At 45.4% G+C, this 21,083-nt stretch overlaps 1 protein-coding gene across 1 annotated transcript in view; it reads right to left on the bottom strand.

Moving 5' to 3' along the window:
• Positions 1–17,371: 17,371 nt before the first annotated feature.
• The window catches only part of Ppp4r2 (protein phosphatase 4, regulatory subunit 2), a 40,926-nt gene continuing 37,214 nt past the window's right edge, over positions 17,372–21,083 (bottom strand). The window contains exon 9 of the mRNA NM_001106613.3: positions 17,372–21,072. Coding sequence (NP_001100083.3) covers positions 20,756–21,072 — 317 coding nt within the window. The 3' untranslated portion in view covers positions 17,372–20,755. The remainder of the gene's footprint in view (positions 21,073–21,083) is intronic.

Raw genomic sequence — 21,083 nt, 5'->3', positions numbered from 1 at the left:
TATACTCAGAAAGCCAGAGTATATACTCAGGTACCCAGGAGTGAGGAGGACTGACAACCCAACCAGCTGGGCTCTGTCCCTTTCTGAATCTTACCTCCCAAGATGATTCTTTGAAGCTACCTGGAGGCAAATCCTTATCAAAGGGTCTACTTTTGATAAACACTAAATCGAGACAAAACATCACCTATAAGACTTGCGGGTGCTATTAACGCTTTCAGTAAACACCTGGAATGCTGCCAGACCGGTAACACCCATGCCACTCCTCTTCTCTAGTGGGCAGTTACTGCTGCAGATCAAAAGACTGAGGCTCAAAGAGCCAAGGAAACTTCCTTGGTAGCACGCAGTGAAAACTGTCAGACGTGAACAAGCAAATGAACAGATCATGCTACGTATGCATATAGAAATGTGGATGCATGTCTTCCAAAGGAGCAGCACGCGACCTGCATGCTCTATGCAGGCAGTGCAGTGTGGTTATAGATTTACACACATGCATCTACAGTGGAGTACTATCTGTTTAAAGGTCCGCTGTTCCGTTTACATGTGCACATTTGTGTCTGTGCATGAGGATCATAGGTGTGAGTTAAGATGCTCTCGGAGTCCAGAAGAGGATTCAGAACCCCTCGGAGCTGAAGTTACAGGCAGTGTAGTCTACCCACATGGATGCTAAAAACCAGACTTGGGTCTTCTGCAAGACTGGTATGTGCTTGTAATCACTGAACCCTCTCTCTAGCCCCTGGACCATTATTTTTATTGGCACACATTAACTACATATAATAATGGTTTTCACAGTGACATTTTTATACATACAGATGTGTGTGTGTCCTATTCTTTCTCATCCCCCACTACTGAATCTTGCTTCCCTCTCTCTTGTCCCCACCAACACTCCTCCCCCACTATTCTCAACAACTCCCTTGTCTCTTTTTTCTTGTAATCCCACAAGTTTAGGGGTGCTTATAGGAGCATAAGCGAGAAGCTGTTTATGGGAACATGGCTTCACCACTCAGAAATGTCCTTCCCAGCAACACTGACTACCTATAGATCCCCATGGAAGGGTGGTGTCTTGGGAGTTCCTCCTCTGTCCATAATGAGAAGGCTGGGCCTGAGCATGTACCCCAGCTTCCATGGATTCATATGCAATGTCACGTCATGTCCAGGAGACAGCATTGCATAGCATGCCCTTGAGAGGGTGAAATAGATGTCCCATTTAGGGCTGAGCTGTGCCCTTTAGGCAGTTGTGAGGTTCTGCATTCACCTCCATCCACATCAAGAAACGTCTCTTAGTAAAGCCAGCAGCAGCAATAATATGTGTGCAAATATAATCTTTAGAGTTGGTGTGTTATATCTATATGGAATAGTATGCAGCCCATAAAAAGGAATGCTCTACTAATACATGCTGCCACATGCATAAACTCAAATGCCATGCAGAATGAAGACTCCATATGGCCACCTTATACAACTTCATTCATGTGAGGTCACTGAAACGTGTGACTCAAGACAGGGCTTGAATAGGTAGCTGGCAGGAACCAAGGAGAAAGGCTGCTTGATGGAAAATGGTTTCACTGTGCCATGGAGACATCGCTTGGTGGTCCCAAGGCAGTGGGACCAAGATAGTGAGCCAGGGCAGTGATGGGAGTTGCTGTGAAGAAGTAACAGTCACTGGCTCATTCTCTGAAATAGCTAAAATGCTGGCACTCACTCCCGCTAAGTGGACTAGGGTGGGTCCTATGAAAATGGTTCCTAGCAGAGCATAGTCAATCTCCCTGCCAGGGTGTACCACAGGAAGGACGCCTAACATGTACACATGCCTGGCTGCCTCTGCTTGCTTATCAAAGAGTCATGCTGGGACTGGGGGCTCTCTCCCCCTAAGTCCCCAGAACTTAGATTTGTTGTGGTTTCTGCAAGACAACTCTGAAGCTTGGGGATCATCCTCAGCTGCCACCAAACCTGTGGAAGCTGAACTGCAGACATCACCCTAGACACAGCATGATGGGGGCCCTACCAATAAACCCCAAGTAATGCCAGGCTCCAGAAATCCCAACCTGTGCCCATCAGTACCAAGAAAGGAAAACAAACCCCGTGGATTTGATACAAAATCAGTTAGGTAGAGAAACAAAATTATGCTCATTTTGCACTGGGGGTTGGGAATGGTAGCTCAATCCCAGGAACAAAAGTCTTGCGTGCAATGGACTCTTTTAAAATAAATTTCACCAAAATTACTAAAATAACTCAGAGAGCTTATGTTTGGCATTTTGGCTCTCTCTGTGTGTTTTGTGTGATGCTATGAATCTGCTAGACATGTGCTCCACCACTCAGTCACTTAGAGACCCCCTTCTGAAGCTCTGAGGATAGTCAGCTCCTGAAGCGGGGTGCTGCGGCCCAGTGAACCCTTTAGAGAATCATGATGTGTAATAGCACAGTAAGGCTCTGAGGAGCCTTGCAGCACAAAGCCTGGGGAAGGTCAGCACAGCACTGCAGCTCAGAGCCAGCGTCTGACTTCAAATCCTTACTCAGCACAAGCTGTGTGACCTCAGAAAAGTTAGGCACCCTCTCTGGTGCGTCCTTTGTCTTTTCACTGATAGACTGACATAAGAACTGATTGGATGTATGTGTGATCAGTACAACAAGAATCCAGTGGATCAATCAACTAAATATATATTATATTTAGTATGTATATATATATATTATATTTATATATGTTGTACATAAATAGAATGTATTGTATGTGTATAACATATGTTGTGTGTGTGTATGTGTATATCCTTCAGCACCTACCAGATAAATGTTAGCTACGCATTACAGTTTATAAAGGTTTTCACTCGTTTGCTACAACACATGACAGAACTTTAATTTCATCATAGCTTCATGTGTTTAGAACATATTATGTGGTCCTGTGTATATGCAAACCTATATTTGTGTGCTTGTCAAGCCCATCAATTTCTCTCCACCTTTTTTGAGCCTGGGCCTCACGGCGCTTCCCAATTCAGCTAGACTGTCTGTAGAGTGAGTTCCAGGGTTCTCCTGTCTCTGCCTCCCCAGTGCTCAGCACACAGCACCAGGCCTAGCTTTTGGGTAGGCACTGGGGATTCCACTCGGATGCTTGCTCAGAGATCCTCGCTTTACCAGCCGAGCCAGGGAAACTAGGAGAGTAACACACACTCCATCCAGCCTTGCCTTAGTGCTGAGAAAGCATAGAGCCACCGGTCTCTTTAACTGCCATCGGGATACTGAGCAGTGACTGTACCCCTAACTTCAGTTGGAGCCCTTCAGCTCTACACCCCTTCTTCTGCCTTCTGAGCTGATTCCTCTGCATACAGAGGTCCCCACACGATATATAATGGAGACTTTTGAATCTAACTCCTTAGGCCAAACACGACATCAGATCTTCATTTTAACGACTGCTAGATACGCCGTGATACTGAGAAATCAGAATTTGGCTGGCCAGTTCCCGTTGATGGACAGCTGAGCAGCCCGCCCTCCGTCTCTCACCACCACCACCACCACCACATCGGAGCACGCCTACTGTCTACCTGCAGCAGCCTCCTCCACCTCCACCTGGCCCACTCCTCTCTTCCTCCCGTCCCCAAGGTCTGGCTTGCCCTTGAACCGAGGTTGGTGTCAGAGCTCAGCAGGTTAAACAAGATGTAGGGCTTGATGGTCCAGGGATGACGGTGCTGGCTTCCACCGGGGTCCAAAGCAGATGGAGTCGGCCAGAGGGAGATTATAATAAAGAGGGAGTTGGCAGCTGGGCCTTCCTTTGGGAACCAGGGAGGCCAGGAAGGATGAATTAAATGGGTTTTTTTTTTTTTTGAAAAAAAAAAAAAGGTGACATGAGCTGGAATCTAGCCACAGGCTTGTCTTGTGTCTGACAGCAACACACATGCCTGGCAAAGGCAGACTCGTGGGAGACAGTTTGGGACTCCATGGTGACACGAGGGACACAGGATTACAAAGGCCAGCCTCCCGCGCCCGTTTCGTTGGTTGGTTGGTTTTTCCGCCCACTTCACGCAGCCCAGACCGTGTCAGGGCCTTTGCGCAGGCTAGACCCTGTTTCTGGGATGCTCTTCGCCTAGATGGAGTCTACTCCTTAGGCAGTTTTTCTCCATCCCCTCTCCTCCCCGCAGCCATGGGCACCCTCTGGAAAGCAGCCATTCTTCCCCGCACCTACAACGCTGCCCGTTTGCTCCTCCTGCACAGCCATGGAAAGTTTCTTGGGGCTCAGGTACAGCTTGGTGGTACAGCACCTGTACCAGCGTGACAGTCAACTTTGTCAACCTCACAGGATCTAGAATCTTTTAGGACAAAAAACACCCACGAAGGACTCTCTAGATCGGGTAAACTAAGAAGGGGAGAGTCACTGTAAATGTGGATCAGACCATTCCTGGGACTGGGGTCCCTGGCTCAATAACAAGGAGAAATGAGCTGATGTCAATGTCAATGGCTCTCTGCTTCCTTACCGTGGACGCTGACTGAGCAGCTGCTCGACATGCCAGTTTCTACAACACGATGACCTGCCTTCCAAAGTGAAACGCTTCTTCCTTCTAAGTTACTTCCTTTTCTCTCTCATCTATCTATCTATCTATCTATCTATCTATCTATCTATCTATCTATGGTTCAAAGAATGTCTGTCATGAAACCCAGTTTGTAGATAAGGTTGGCCTTGAACTCACAGAGGTCTGCCTGCCTCTGCCCCCGCCCCCGCCCCCACCTCCACCTCTGCCTCCTGAGTACTGAGATTTTTAAAACGTTCACCACTATGGCCAGCACTTCATTATCTTGATTGGGTATTTTGTCCCCCCAGTGAGGAGAGTAACTAATACACCAAGCAAGTGCAAGGCCACAAGGAAAACAAAGTTTATCTTCTGTTTTCTTGGTTAGTCCAATCTAGAGTGTAAATTCTTCAACGACAGAGATTTTTGTCTGCCTTCTCCCTGCCTCGACCCATCCCAAATTTACATACTGTCTTGCATAGAACAGAAAGGGAGGGAGCCACACAGCACAGGGTTCGAATCAGAGTTCTGCCACTAAAAGAACTGAGCAAATACATACTCAGCTATTTTACACCCATTCTATTCTCTGAAAACGAGAATGAGGGCTAAAGAAATGGTTCTGTCGTTAAAGATACCTGCATCTTCTTGTAGAGGACCCAGATTCAGTTCCCAGCAATACAGGAAGATTTTTGAACCACCTGGTGCAAGGAATCTAATGCCCTCTTCTGGCAACAAGGGAGTACTGCACCCATGTACTGCAGTTCCATACATGCAGGAGAAAAAAAACCTTTTACACAGAAAATAAAATGTTTTATTATAAACAAACAAACAAATAGAAAAAGGCTCTCACCTTACCAGAATGTCACGAACATTAAGCAGCACCCTTGAACACTCCATGCACTATACAAGGGCCCACAGGTCTGTCCAAAGGAGTTCAGCTATGTCAGGCACCACCGCCCCCTTCTGTCCTCCCGTGGACTTCCAAACTCATAATTCTACCCTGAAAGGCCTGGCCCAGATCCCTTTACGGCTGCTGCAGACCGCCAAAGATAATTATTACACGAGTTCTGGAGACCAAAATGTTATTAATCCGTGCTTCTTTACAGTCCTGCTCAAAGGTCAGTTCTTAGCAATTAACGGTGCCTGGGGGGCAGATCCTAACTTACTCATTAAGGTAGAAAACCCTGCCGGTAGCCACTGTCCACTTAAAGCCTTAAATGCCAATGATTACAGCCAGCACGGTCCACACCCACCTGCTGACCAGAGGTATTAATTATTTACAGAACAACACTAGTGGCCTCATCTCTCCTTGAATTCTCAAGTTCCCCGCAACAGTCTCTGGTTGTATCGCTCATTAGCGGCTCCACATGTAGCAACAACCTGCAAGATGAGGGGGGGGGGGGGGTGAGGGGAGGAGGGTGGCCGGAAAATGTTGATGTTTCTCAAAGCATCGTGCTCCCTCTCGTGGCCAGAGTATGAACTGCAACACCAGGATCCAACTAGCCTTAGAGACAGGCTGATGAACTTTAACCGGAAAAGGGGATACACGTGACTTTTATTAAGTCTTATGTGGGAAGACAGGTAATGTGTACAAACTCATAAAATAACAGGAATTAGGGCTTGTGCCAAAGTAAGGCTACACCTGAACCTTTTCCCCTGGATTTCAAAGCCAACTTGTGCCTGCAGGGGAAGGGGAGCTGGGGGAAGTCCTGGGATTTGTTTAGGCTGGGGAAGAAAGGGTTTCCTGCCCTAAGAAGACCGGATCTGAGCTCCGAGCCTCCTCTGGCTGCCAACATTTTCTTAAGCAACCTCCTTTGATGAGGCTGCTACCAATTAATGGAAACACATAGAACACGCGGGGTGATTTTCACAGAAATCCACCAGGCCTGAGAAGGAAGAGAAGCCGGAGCTCGAGGCAGAAAAGAAAGGCTGCCAAGCCAAAGAGAGACAGCCTCAGTTGAATGTGTGGTGGGCCAGCAAGGACCCAGGATCATTAGGAGGGTGGAGATTCCTTGGGGAGACCCACTAAGTTCCAATCCCTCGATCACTTTGTACACAATTCCAACCGGAACGCCTTCCATCCTGTATTTTTTTTTTTTTTTTTTGGTTCTTTTTTTCGGAGCTGGGGACCGAACCCAGGGCCTTGCGCTTCCTAGGTAAGCGCTCTACCACTGAGCTAAATCCCCAGCCCCCATCCTGTATTTCTTGATAATGTTTCTGACACTGAAAATTTCCCAGGTGTCTTTGGGAGCAACCTCTAGGTTTCTGAGTTCCACCCTCTGCCATCCCTTGCAGTGCAAAGGACACCTTGCTGACCCTAGGTGGCCACAAACTAGGCACCTAGTTCATCTGTGAAACCATCAATCCGAAGATTTCACATCCAGGAGTAGAAAAGAGTGTAGGGGACAAGCCATGGCCTGGAGGAGTGGCCATGGGCACAGCTGAGTGGGAAAAAAAAAAGGAAGGAGACGGTGTTATGGGAAGGACGGTTCCGCAATCCACTCCCCACAAGTGGATATTCGGTTTGTAATACAAATACAAACAGAAGTGCTCCCTCAAACGGTTAACAGTAGTGGTGGGCTCAAGAGACTGGTGGGGGTAGGAGCTTGGCATTTTCCCCTCGTAGTTGTATCATATGTCTGGTTAAGAAGCTGAGAATGTAATTCGGTGGTAGAGCACTTGCCTGGCATGCTTCAAGTCCTGGTTTGATCCCCCAGGACTAGTTAATTACTTAATAGCTACAAGAGGATACCCGTCCTTGTGTGCCGCACCTTCCCGAAGCCCCTCTCTTCCCTACGAAAGATTTACTTTCCAAAGGATTTATGCTAAATGCCTCACAACTGAAGAAAGTGGTTGAGCAAGTTCAAACTCTAGGGCTCCATGTACAGAACCAAAAAATGACATGCACCGGTTGCTTCTTGAACCTTGGCCAGCAACAGAAGCCTCTGGAGGGAGTCAGGGCATCCCAGGGTGGCTAGATCAATGGGCTCCATTGGGACCTAGGAGACAGGGTCTTACATCTTGTAGGCTCCAGGATAAAGCTGAAGATGCAATTCCCATTCTGGGAACTACTGAACTGGTGAGCACTGGTCCTGCTGTGAGACCTAAGCAAAGGAGGAAATGACAAATGGAAGAGAGGTTGGCCAAATAGTTCCCAGGCTTGGCTGAGCCTCCTAATGTCATGCCATCCCCGGCCCCCATGCTTGTTAGAATGCAAGTTCCCAGCAAGCCAGCATCTAAAGTTAACATTCACTCCATGAGTCTAAGATATGACCCTGTTTCAGAGTTACCATGATTGGTTTTTAAACTCCCATTTAGATGAAAAGGAACCTTGAAAGAGGGGTCCAGGTGTGGGGCACACACCTGTAATGTGGGAAGCCGAGACAAGAGTTTTACCATGCATTCAAGGCCAGCCTGGTCTACGCAGTGAGACCCTATCTTAACACCATGGGTGGAGGAAGGGTGCAGTAGAGGGCCAAGCGGCCACTCAGCTTAAAGAGCTGCTATAGGTGCTAGGAGACAGCTCACAAAGAGCTGTCATTGGTTTCCCTTCCAGATACCTGAATTCAGTTACTAGCACCTACATGGTAGCTCACGATAGTCTATTAACTCAGTTCTAGAGGATCCAGCAGTGTCTTCTGGCATTTACATGCATGTGGTATACATACATACATACATACATACATACATACATACATACATACATACATACGAACAAACAAAACACTCGGGTTGGAGGGTGTTGGGGTTTTTTTGTTGTTGTTTTGGGTTTTGGGTTTTTTTGTTTTTGTTTTTGTTTTTTTGGTGGGAGGTAGAAGACAAGGGAGACAGGGTTTCTCTGTATAGCCCTTGCCATCCTGGAACTCGCTCTGTAGACTGGCTTCAAACTCAGAAATTCACCTGCCTCTACTTCCCCAATGTTAGGACTAAAGGTGTGTGCCACCATAACCCAGCAACACTCTTACACTCTTATACATAAAGATAGATAGATAAATAAATAAATAAATAAATAAATATCTGCTCAAATGTTAAGAAAAACCTGGAATCCTCCATCGTGTGATAGAGAAAGATTTCCAAAAAACAATTGCTCGATCCTGTCACTACAGGTTACTCATGGACAACTCCAGGCCTCTCATGGGTGGATTTTCTAACCCAGGGAGGGCCTCTCCCTCACCCACACGTGGCACCAGGCTGCGAAAGGTGAAGAAGAATAGAGCCCTGCCCTTGCCTGGCTTCTGGAGCTGCCTCTGCGCTCCTGCAATGTGCCTACACCCCTCCACTCCCTCGTATCCTCCATCCCGTTCCACCACCTGGGCCAGCTTCTTCAACACTTCCTGAAGTGAGTCAAGCCAGTACCACCAACCCGCCTGGGTGTGTCCCTCCCTACCATGGGCAAGCATTCTTCACCGGGGAAGCTGAAGTTTGAAACAGCTTACAAGGCAAGTTCAAGTGGCAAAGCCACAAGGGAACTCTGACTGTGGGACACAAGTACTCCCCTTCTCCAATGACATCGGGTCTCACAGCCCAGGATAGTCTGAAACTCACTATCTAGCCCAGACTAGCCTCCAACTCTCCGTCCTCCTGCCGCAGCTCCAGAATGCCATGTGTAAGAACACCGCTTTGTACTCTGTGGGAAACAGCACCTATGAGAGCAGAGCTTCAGGCACGTCAGGGCCTCCTCTCCCTGAGAGCGGCGTCTTTCTACCATACCCAGCAGCATGGGTTCACATTCCCATGGCTTCATCTTCACATGACTCTTCAGGGACATGGTCACCCCCATTTGACAGTGACCTCCAGTGTACAAACTACTCTCAGACGTTATCGGTCTGACCTAAGTCAGCCGAGTAAAGACAGGCTTCTCTCTGAAGTCTTCACCCCAGATGGGTCCAGATCTGGAGTCACCCTGCTCCACCTGCCAAGGGAGAAGGTCCCTCTTTGTCAACACCAGTGGGGACAGCAGTGAGCAGAAAGGCACCTAGACAGGAGCCCATGGTTTTCCCCGATAGCCTGCCACTCAGACACCTGGGAAGCTGCGGCTGTGGGAAAGCAGCAGGCAGGGAAAACTCATCCACAGACCATCAGAAAACCCCAGGCAGGCACAGCACGGGTCCACGCCTGGATCCTTTCCCCTCACACGAGGACAGAGTCCAGCAAGGGTGGCTGGACGAACGCACTCATACTTTCTCATATACTGAGGGAAATTCAAATTTCACATGGATGAAAAGTTTTTAAACAAGGCTTTAATTAACCCCTTGAGAATGTCATACAATGTATTTTCAAAGAGTTGCTTGCTTTAATTCTGTGTGTGTGTGTGTGTGTGTGTGTGTGTGTGTGTGTGTGTGTTTCCTGTGTGGTTCTGTGTGCTACACGCATGCACTACCTGAGTAGGCCAGAGAGGGCGTTGGACCCTTTGGATCTGGGTTTATAGATGATTGTGAGCCTCCCTGTGGGCATCCAGCTCTCTCCTTTTCAACCACTGAGCCATCTTTCATATACAATGCGTTTTGATCTATTTGAACTCCCACTCACCAACTCTAAGATCCACCCTCTCTATCTTCACCTTCCTGCACTCAGTTTCTAGTTTTTTTTCCTTTTTTCTTAACCATTGAGTCCAGTTTCTGTTGCCTAAGTACTCTTGCGAGTGGGAACTGCCCTGCATTTTGTCACCCTACCCGGGTTAACAACTTGAAAGAAAACTGACTCTCCCTTTCCCAGTAGTTGTCAATAGCTAGTGTAGTGGTAGGACTTCCTGTCCACCTCTCGTCCATGATGACTTGAGTTTGTGAGGGGCTTGTGTATGCTGCCACAATTGCTGTCACTTTACACATGCGACTCTCCTGATGTGGCTGGATAACGCTGCTTTCTTGGGGTTATCCATCACCTCTGTCCCTCACAATCTTTCTGCCACCTATACCTTGAAGGTCACAGAGCCTTGGCTATAGGCGTGTGCTACAGACATCTCATTTAGGACTAAGCACTCCACAATCTCTTTTTCTCCAGGCATGGACCAGGCTAAGTTGAGCGCCTTAGAATTAATCACCATCATGGGGGCTGGAGAGATGGCTCAGCGGTTAAGAGCACCGACTGCTCTTCCAGAGGTCATGAGTTCAATTCCCAGCAACCACATGGTGGCTCACAACCATCTGTAATGGGATCTGATGCCCTCTTCTGGTGTATCTGAAGACAGCTACAGTGTACTTGTATATGATAAATAAATAAATCTAAAAAAAAAAAAAAAAGAATTAATCACCATCTGTTGTAAGAAGAAGTTTCTCTTCTAAGGGAGATGCTGAGTACTGGGAGTGGTTTCTATAGGATGTCCATTCAGCAGAACAACAGCGTTTGGTTCCCTCCCAGGGCTATCTAGACACAGTCCGTGACTCTACTAATGGTGCGAAGTATGAGTTCCAACTCATGGAGCAGGCCTTAGACATAGCCAAAAGGTGGGTGGTTGCCCCCATAACGTTTATGCCTCTACTGCATCAGTGGGTGTGTCTTACTTAGGGTTTCATTGCTGTGAAGAGACACCATGACCAAGGCAACTCTTTAAAAAAAAAAAAAACATTTAATTGGGTGTGGCTTACAGTTTTAGAGGTTCAGTCCATCATCATCATGGCAGGAAACATGGCAGCATCCCGGCAAACATGGTACTGGAGGAGCCGAGAGTTCTACATCTTCATCCACAGAAGGGGGCCTAGAATTCCACACTGGGTGGAGCTTGAGCCCAGAGACCTCAAAGACCACCCCAACAGTGACACACTTCCTCCAGCAAAACCACATCTCCTACTAGTGCTCCTTCTCGTGAGCCAAGCAATGAAGCACATGCGTATATGGGGTTGGGGATAGAGGGCAAACCTATTCAAACCACGTAGGGTGTATCTTGCTGGGCAGTTGTTGTAGCACATGGGAGGGATTTGCAGATGGGTGAGTCTGATGGTTTTCTTTTCTACTCCAGAAGCATGCACAGCATCTTCCAGCACTGTGAAAGCCACAGTCGGGTGAAGCCTCCAGGTGAGTACCGGCTTGATTTCTCCATGTTTTACAATAAGGGCTATCCATGACAGTAGCTTTAGATTCAAGACTCTCTTCATAACTTACCCTGCAATGACAATGTCACAAGGCCATTAATAAGGAAGGACTTCTCCATTTTGATTTTTAAAATTTGTGTGTGTGAGAGAGAGAGAGACAGAGAGAGACAGAGACAGAGACAGAGACAGAGAGACAGACAGAGAGAGATAGTGAGACAGAGACAGAAAGGTGGTGTAGGATGTGTGTGTGTGAATTCAGGTGTGAATGCCACAGCATACATGTGGAGGTTAGAAGAAAACTGGGAATCAGTTCTCTCTTTCGACCATAAAATGGAATTCAGAGCTCCAGGGTTGTGTGTCACGCACTCTTATACCCTGAGCCGTTTCACCAGCCCAGGGGTCTCCTCCAACTGCACACCGAGGATCTAGACAGGCCTCTTCACAAAGTTCACAGGTTTATCCCTTTTCTTCACTGCACTTTCCCTTCTGAAACTGTCTTTATTCTGTGTTTGTTTACTTGTACGCCTCCCTCTTTAAAATCGCTCCCCATGATCGCAGAGGCCGGTTGCAAACAACTGAGGAAGGAATTTCGTTTTGCAAAGCACACAGTGAGCTCAGCCTCCAGCCCTAGATCCTTGAACTCATGCCCTCTCCACCTCTCCGCTGCCTTTCTGGGCCCAGGCTCTGGTTCTCACACACATGCACATGGCTTGCCCAGCTTCCTCCCACACCTCATTGTTGCCATTCAAAATGTTCTGGCAGCTCTCACTGTAAGGCTAGTGGAGAACGCTGAGGAAAATGTCCACTTTTTGCAGAGATTAAAGTTTGATGAATTGCTTTGGCGAGTCTTAAAATGTGCTGGCTAAAAACATATGTAAGACTTTTCCTTCCTTCCCTTCTTCTTTCCTTCCTTCCCTTCTTTCTTCCCTTCTTCCTTCCTCCCTTTTTTTCCTTTCTTCTTTCCTGCCTTCTTTCTGTCTTTTTTAAAAGAAAAAACCAACACCATCTTGCAGATTGACTCATGACCACAAGGGGGCACCATGAGGCCACTCATCTAATCCATCCCCGTGATGGTTTGGTTTGGTACACTGGCAAATTGGCTATTTTTCTTCTGTCTAAGACATAAAACTCTAAGTGGGAACACTTATTTGGGGCGGCAGACTAAGAAGTACCTGTTGAGACCGTGATAACACTAACAAAACGTATGATTTCTTCTTGGTGCCTGAGGCTTTATAACAACTGAGATTCAAGCTTTTTTTGTCCTAGGTTTGTTTTTAAGTCAGAGTTGGGAGAAATGTACAGAGAGCCACAGCAGTGAGCATCCACTGAGGAAACCGGACATCCTGTTAGCTGACGCCTTCAGAAAATCTTTCTTCACATGGAACCTTCAAAAGAGTGAAGACAGGCTGTGAACATGGGTGCTCACGAGGTCAGCCCTCCCCCTCCCCGAGCGCGCGCGCGCGCTCGCTCGCGCTCTGTGTGTGTGTGTGTGTGTGTGTGTGTGTGTGTGTGTGTGTAGAGGGGAGAGGGGAGAGGCAGGAGAGGAGAGAGGGGAACAGAGAGAAGAGGGGAGGAGAGGGGAGAGGGGAGCAGAGAGAAGAGGGGAGGAGAGGGGAGAGGGAGGAAAGGGGAGAAGGAAAGAGAGGGGAGCGGGAGATGAAGACAGAGACAGAGGAAGAGGAAGAAGTAGAGAGGAAAAGGGAGAAGCACAGGGAAGGAAGGGAGAGAGACAGGGAAAGGGAGTAGGAGGGAGGGAGAGAGGGAGAGAGGGAGAGAGGGAGAGAGGGAGAGGGAGAGGGAGAGGGAGAGGGAGAGGGAGAGAGAGAGAGAGAGAGAGAGAGAGAGACCCAACAAGCAGTGGAGGCATTTGAACCCCACCCATTTTTAAATATTGATTCCTTCCGAGGGGACTTGAATAATGCCATTACTAAGATCAGTTGATGAGTTTGGAAGAAGTAGGGAAAAGGGAACAGGAAAGGGTTTTTAATGAGCAACAAATTATTACAAACTTCCCTTGTACAGACAAGAGTTAGACAAAAGGAAAAAACTGAACTTGAGATCCTATTCAGTGTTCACACCGCTGTGTGTCCCTAAAGAAATGAATCAGCCTCTGAGATGCTGTCTTATCTCCGAAGAAGAGGCAATAGCAGGATCTGCTTCCTGGGTTGAGGTGGGTAAGAGTAGGAAGTGGTTGCCTCACTCTGCTCCTGCAAAATAACCTCTGTATGACCTTTATTTCAGGTTATGTGACTTGGAGCCCAGTGAGTGGCACTTCTTGCTGTCAATTTTAAAAGTAAAATGACTCCACGTCTGTGGATGATAAAATGACCCCTTTCGCATCACTCAAAAGATGCCAGGAAAGCTTGCAAATGTTTTGCTTTGTTTGTGATGGGGTTGCACTATACAGCCCAGGTTGACCTTGAACTCTCAACCTTCCTGCCTCAGCCTCCCAAGTTCCGGGATTTTCTTTTTTTTTTTTTTTTTTTTTTTTTTTCCTGAGCTGGGGACCGAACCCAGGGCCTTGTGCTTCCTAGGTAAGCGCTCTACCACTGAGCTAAATCCCCAGCCCTAAGTTCCAGGATTTCCATGCCCAGCTTTAATAGCACACTTCTCAGGTGAGCTGAGGAAATGTTTGTCTTTTTCAGTTTCACCACTTACCCCAGGCCTCATAACCAGGGTGTATTTAAGAACTGACTCTCTTGGTCCTCTCTCTCTCTCTCTCTCTCTCTCTCTCTCTCTCTCTCTCTCTCTCTCTCTCTCTCTCTCGGTGGACATGACGTCAGATCAGTGGCTAAAATACAAGCATTTTTGGAAAATGTGGCTCAGAAAGTAAAGGCGCTTGCTGCTCACGCCTGAGCCCTCTCCTTGAGTTTGATCCCTGAAGCCTACATAAGGACAGAGAATGGACTCCTGCAAGTTGTTCTCTTCAGGGTGTCCTCATTCCCCACCCACACAAAAGATAAAACACAATAAATGCTCTTTTGAAAAGGTAGGGGTTGGAGAGATGGCTCAGCGGTTAAGGGCACTGACTGCTCTTCCAGAGGTCCTGAAACCTCTGGAACTCCCAGCAACCACATCAGGTGGCTCACAACCTTCTGTAAAGGGATCCAGTGCCCTCATCTGTCACGTAGGTCTGCATGCAGATAGAGAGCCCTAATACATAAAATAAATAAATCTTTTTTTAAAAAGAAAAAAAAAAAACAGTTAATGGGGCTGGTGAGATGGCTCACGGCTCACTGATACTAACACTGGCTGCTTTTCCAGGTTCGACTCCCACCACCTACATGACAGTTCACAACAGCCTGACTCCAGTTGCAGGGGATCCAATGGCCTCTTCTGGCTTCCACAAGTACATTAGGTACACAGACATGCACACAGCCAAAACGCTGATACACATAAAGTAATGCTAAATATCAAAAAAAATGTTTTTAAAACCACTTTAATGTGGAGGCTGACCTTTAAGCACCGATTCCCCACATGTCACAAAAGTCCTGGTTTTCTTTGGATCTCTGTTCCAACCACCAAAATGGGGAGTTTTCCTTTTCCCTCCACGATGTCTAAGGAGATGGGTCTATCACCTAAGTGTTCTACTGGAGCAACCAAGGCAGTCTCCAAAGCCGTCGTGCTGGGTACTCTAGAAGACCTTTCTAGCACTGACCGTCCTGCTGTGAGCTTTTGAATGAGAATTCCGGTGGGAACACTATCTGCAGGGACTGACTGACCTGTCTAAACTGCAGCTCTATTGAGAAGTTGGAGTGTAGCAGGCTCAGAGACTCAGTACCTTAGTTCAGGCTAGTTCTGATGCTCTGGAAGAACCGCCATTGCCATTCCTTGCCCACCTCTTCCTCAAAATTAACATCATGTGACTAATGGATAATAATCTTTTGGAATCTATTGACTCAGCAGACCACTAGTTTCCACCAACCCAAAAGCTAAGAATGTCATCAGATAGCATCTAAGACCTACCGAAAAGCTCCCCTGAGCTCCCTGTGCTGAATCTGTCTCTCTGGTGTTCTCACCAATACATTTTAAACTTGCCTTGATTTATGACATTCTACGACCTATCCAACTATAAGGCTTCATGAGACTGCTTCCACACTGGAAATGGAATTTGGAGTTACCTAAATCTATGTTCACAGGTCATGGCTACTCAAAATGGCTCCAGAACAAACTGTCTTGCTCCCTTTAAGATGAGAGCTGTGGTTTTCACATGGACACCTTGACGGCACTTTAGCCAGCCAAGTCACCCAGTCATTGCATTGCAGCCTTAGATCTGCCTGCCTCCATCTTCAGCTCATGGCCGCTTGCTGCTGGCTCTTAGCCACTGGGATTTGCTCTCTTGGAAAAGAGTATCAGAGTGTGTTTATAAATAACTATGTTTCTGTGTTTTGTTTGTTTTAAAGTTGGGGCCCTCAATGGAGGAGAGTCACACACTGTGCTCAGTGTGCTATTTCAAAGGTATCCTACAAAAGGATACCTTCCATGCCAGCTCTGTCCCCACTGTTGAGGGTCAAGCGTTCACCGCTATCTTAATGTGTATTTATCTCCTGAACCCCCCAGCAGGAGTTTGAAGTTATGAACACATGAGTATGTATCACATAACTGATGGCTCTTCCAGAGAAGTTGAAGTTCTGCCTCTCAACTTGGAAACGTAGACATGTCTCTGGAACTCACAGCTGGTACCACCTAGAGGAGGCACAGAGGTCACACTGAAGTCGCTCTACCCAAGGTGAGGGTGGAGGTGATCTTACATGGATGTAGCAATTAACGCCCACCAGAGCCTGTTAGACTCCTAACAGACTGCCCTCTTGTTTTGGTGATTACCCAGGCAACAAGTTGTGGCAGAGTTAGGATTCAAACCCAAGAAATCTGGCCAGCTTCAATTCACATGCAGACACACACATGCGCACACGGTGCTATGCTCCATGGGTAAGGGAAAGGGTTTAAGTGGGGTATGTGGAAATAAAAGCAGCAAAACAGAAATTGAATTTGTCTTATTTGTGCTATTGCTGGGTGTGTGTAAGCTATCCAGAAACTAGAGGTGAAGAGCTGAAGAGATCCACGTTATCTGGTGTCCTTGGCAGGACATCAGGGCAGACCATCCTGACCTCCCTCATAACCAAAAAAGTCCAATCACCTAATTCTTACTTGCCTCCCTTTTTATGTGTATAGATGTTTTGTGTGCATGTATGTCTCTCTACCATATGCCTATAATACCTAAGGATGAAGTCAGATCCCCCAGGAATAACTGTGAACCAACGTGTGGGTGCGAGGAATCGAACCCAGGATCAACATTCAAAATGTATTTTTGCGGGGTTGGGGATTTAGCTCAGTGGTAGAGCGCTTGCCTAGGAAGCGCAAGGCCCTGGGTTCGGTTCCCAGCTCTGCAAAAAAAAAAAAAAAAAAAATGTATTTTTGCTACTCATTTCTGGGTACTAAAAATTTTTTGTATGCCAAACCTAAAGACCATGAACTCTAAACTGGCCACCCAATTCCTGGAAGGACAAGTCAATTCTAAATTTCCATTATTACTGCCAATTCTGTGACATCACAAAGGTCACACGGGAATGAGAAGTAAGAAATCTTGATGCTCTCATCCTACCCTGCAACACTTACCATGCAGGTGCCTCAAGGTGGGGTTTCTCAGATGATTCCAACATGAATCAGTACATGCAAACTAAGCCATGTTATGTCAACAGAGACCCGCATACAGGCCTGGGACCCAACCGCCCATGCTACCCATCTCCCTGATGACACCCTCATGTATTAGACATCGTCCCTGTGGCTCCTCCCTGAAGGGCAATGGGGAAGAGACAGATGTATCCAAATAGTAAATAAAGTGAATCCACACATGAGAACATTCTAGTTCATACTTTATTGCATTATGAAAATAATACATTTATTTGGCAAAGTGATTGATCTAGGCTCCAAATTGAAAGAGAATTCTGGTGTCCGGACTATTTTTTAAATGTGAGATATATGAATCATGGCCAGTGCATACTAGCATCCTCGTTAGGTCAATAACCCCATCACGATAGTTTTCATAATTCCATGAAATTACAAGGTGTTTTTGCATCCATTCATCTTATTAGAACAAATCTTAAGAACTGATCTTCATTTTGTCAAAACCAATAGATCTAAGAAACTCCTGCTCAAGAGACAGTTTGAAACACTACCCAGAGTAGTTTGCTTTGGCTCTGCAGTTACATTTCCACCCTCGGTACAGGCTTCACATTCAAAATTGCAGCAGCTTCAGGCTCTGCCCAGCACCATTCAAGCTAGTACATTACATACATTATTTGAAAAATCGATTTTACAAATGCATAAATACATGCCTATCTACACTGCCAAAATAAAACACAGGGATCTCAATGCTTTAAGACTTTCCGATGCAGGATTCCTGGAACAGCTTTCCAAAGCCAGAGCTGTAACTCCACCGCTCTGGAGTTCCACATGGGAAAGGCTGTACTTGTGACGAACAGTAAGTGGATTAAAGTTATCTAACACTCAAAATATATTTCCACTATGTCTTTTCTGCTACATTTTCAGAACTGAAGACAGTTTTCAAAAACAGTTTCACTTTTTAAAGAGAAGTGACAAAACCATGTCATATGTATACTGTCTCACTGGCATTGGCCAGTTCTTGCCTTAGGATTGGGAATGGAGAAACAGGTTAGGATCTGTTCAAGACAAAGAGCCAGCTACTTCAGCCTCCAAAGCCTTGCCCCTCCCTTGGATCTTCTCATAGGACTTTGCTGGGTACATTAAGGAAATGTGCCTAAAACTTGCCTTTTCATCATTCACATATGACTGAGTTGTTAGAACTGATGCTTTTCTTGCATTTCCTGTAAGTGCATCTAACAAGACTTGTGGAAATGGACTTCCAAGGGGCCAATGCATCCACAGCCTGAACATGGTTTCACAATGTGAATATTGCAACTGCCCTAGAGACCTTTCACCAGTACCCTACATGTATCTGCATAAACAGCAACAACTTTCATCTATGATCAACATAGGAGTAGCTAATAAATATTAAAGCTATTAAACTATAGATTAAAATGCAGACCTCTCATAGAATTGAGTGATGTCATTTTGGTACAGTCACCATTATTAATTGTACTTTATTTAATAAAGAAATACATTTCCCCTTGCAAAGATAGCAATTGCAAGTTTACAAATAAAACCACAGTCCTCTATTCATGATGCTAAATCTTCACCTTTTAACCAGCAGTGAACTGATGTTTGTGAATGGTCCGTGGCACCATAAAGAAAGACTATCAAAGGTCACAGGAGCTTAGAGAACAGGTTTATTGACAACAATCTCATAAATACCCTAAGGAAAATCTCGAAAATTCTAAACCTATAATGTTTAAAATCTGCTCTTACTGGCAATCCCTCAACTAAATAGAGTAACAAGCCATTACAAATGAATGTCACACTTAAAACTTGCTTCATTTTAACCCTTTTGCCAAAACCCTTTTAAGTTACATTTGATTTTCACCCCTCTTGGGTGCAGTAAATCAACATTCATTTTATTAGATTCATAAAATCCAGCTGCTGTGAACCTGAAGGTCATCAGTCAGTAGTATATTACTTTATGAACAAACGGAGCCAAATATCTTTTTAGCCAAAGTAATGTCTAAGCAGTCAAAATCCAAACCTTGTGGTTCCCCTCCAAATCGCCCAAAGCTTAGGATACAGTGTGAGAAACTGTTTGCATCAGCTAGTAAGTCCATCTGTGTACCTCAGATGTCTCAAACTAAAAAAAGGATTTTTTTGTATTTTGATAAAAATGTACTCGAATATTTCATAACATTAATATTTATTGCTTTATATGAATACTGTATTGAAAGCCAAGCATTCGGTTACACACGAAATTATACAATTATATACCGCTTCACAAAGGCAGTGAACACATTACAGTCTACAAAATCTACTTTACAGAAATTTAAAAATTCTAAATATCAAAAAGTACAGCTGAAGAAACAGGTATAAATTTGGCAGCCAGTAATTCTGACAGGGAAGTTGCAGCTTGCATGACTTTAAGTATGTGAATTTGAAAATGTTGAGTTTAGAGTAATAACCATTGTGCTTTGTGTTGATCTGAAAAATATAACACTGGCTGTTGAAGAAGCATGTTCAAAAATAGTAATTCACTTCAAAATGTTATACAAATCATGGTGGTTTCTGTGTACCCTAAAGCTTCAGTCATCTAATCTTAGCTCAGGTACATTACTGAAGGACTATGAATTCTTACAGTGACGCTTCACACCAGTGCCATGCGCACACAGGGTGATTCAGAAGGACAGATGGAACGGTGACAATGTGCAGAAAAGCAATCAAGGGTTATGGGCCTGTGGGCTCTTCTGAGATGGTTTCATGTCAGCTCCTAAGCGCTCATTCTACACAGTAAGCTAATGCTGGAGCGCAACTCCCAAGATAGAGCACGCTGTCTCATAAATAATGAAGTCTTTTTCTCAGGCACCTTAGAAGTATACAAAAGAATTCAGTTTGCACAGATCTCTTGGAATGTGTTTAACCTGGTATTTCAATAGACTTAAAGATTCCCAGGGTTTCACAGGGGCCAGATTTTTGTCTCAATTACTCAGAAGAGAAAGAAAATGTCTTCTGAAAGAAGTGAACTCAGTTATTACCAATAAAAAAGTATCCACTGTATTCATCTCTTATAGAAACAGAAAAATATAACATTCCCCCAGGATAATCTACATATGTATATAGGACTTAAAGTCCCATTGTACAGTCCAACAATAAAAACCTGAAACCACATGAAACCCTATAATTCACATGTTAACATGTTTAAACTATGACCAAAATATGAAACTGCTAGAGACAAGACAAAAATCTTCCTTGTGTATGTATAAACCAAATGAGATCATCTTTAAAGTTTTCAAAATTATAATTATCTTCCAGTTTAAAACCTTTAATTCTAAATTAAAAAAAAAAAATCTATACACAAACCACTGATTTGAGTACACCAGGAAAAAAACAAACAAAAAACCAAACAAAACAAGAAAATCAGCAATAAGCGGGACCCAGAGGAGCCAGTATTCACAGCTCTTCCCACGTACAACTCTTTCAGGGTTTATTCTTAAGGTTCTTTATTTTACAGCCTGTTTCTCTTGTAAAACTAAAGGTCCACTTTATTTATTACTTAAAAGTTTTATACAGTGTAAAACCAGAACTGTATGTAAAATACTGCCTCTAAGTGTTTTTAAGTAGTTATTCTTGTTCCACTGGTTCATCTGTGACTTCTGTGGCTTCATCATTCTCCATGGCTGACCCTGACACACACTCTCCAGTTTTCCTGGCAGGGGGCCCTCCTGACTCCTGTGTCTCCCGGCAGTCAGAGCCACCCCTGGAGGCCCCGGCACTGTCACTCCTTTCTGAAGCGGAGTCTGTCTGAGATGGAGACGCACCAGAGCCCTCCGTCTGATGGCTCTCCTCTGAAGTCTCTTCGTTCACAGTTAAGGCATCATCAGATTCCTTTTCTTGATTTTTTCTTTCTGGAACCATTTCTCTTGGTGTCATAAATGACTCTGGAAATAAA

The sequence above is a fragment of the Rattus norvegicus genome, chromosome 4, assembly GCF_036323735.1.
Source record: "Rattus norvegicus strain BN/NHsdMcwi chromosome 4, GRCr8, whole genome shotgun sequence".
In the NCBI taxonomy this organism is placed as follows: Eukaryota; Metazoa; Chordata; class Mammalia; order Rodentia; family Muridae; genus Rattus; species Rattus norvegicus.
The sequence above is the reverse complement of the archived record's forward strand: the minus strand, read 5'-3'. Positions and strand labels throughout refer to the sequence as shown.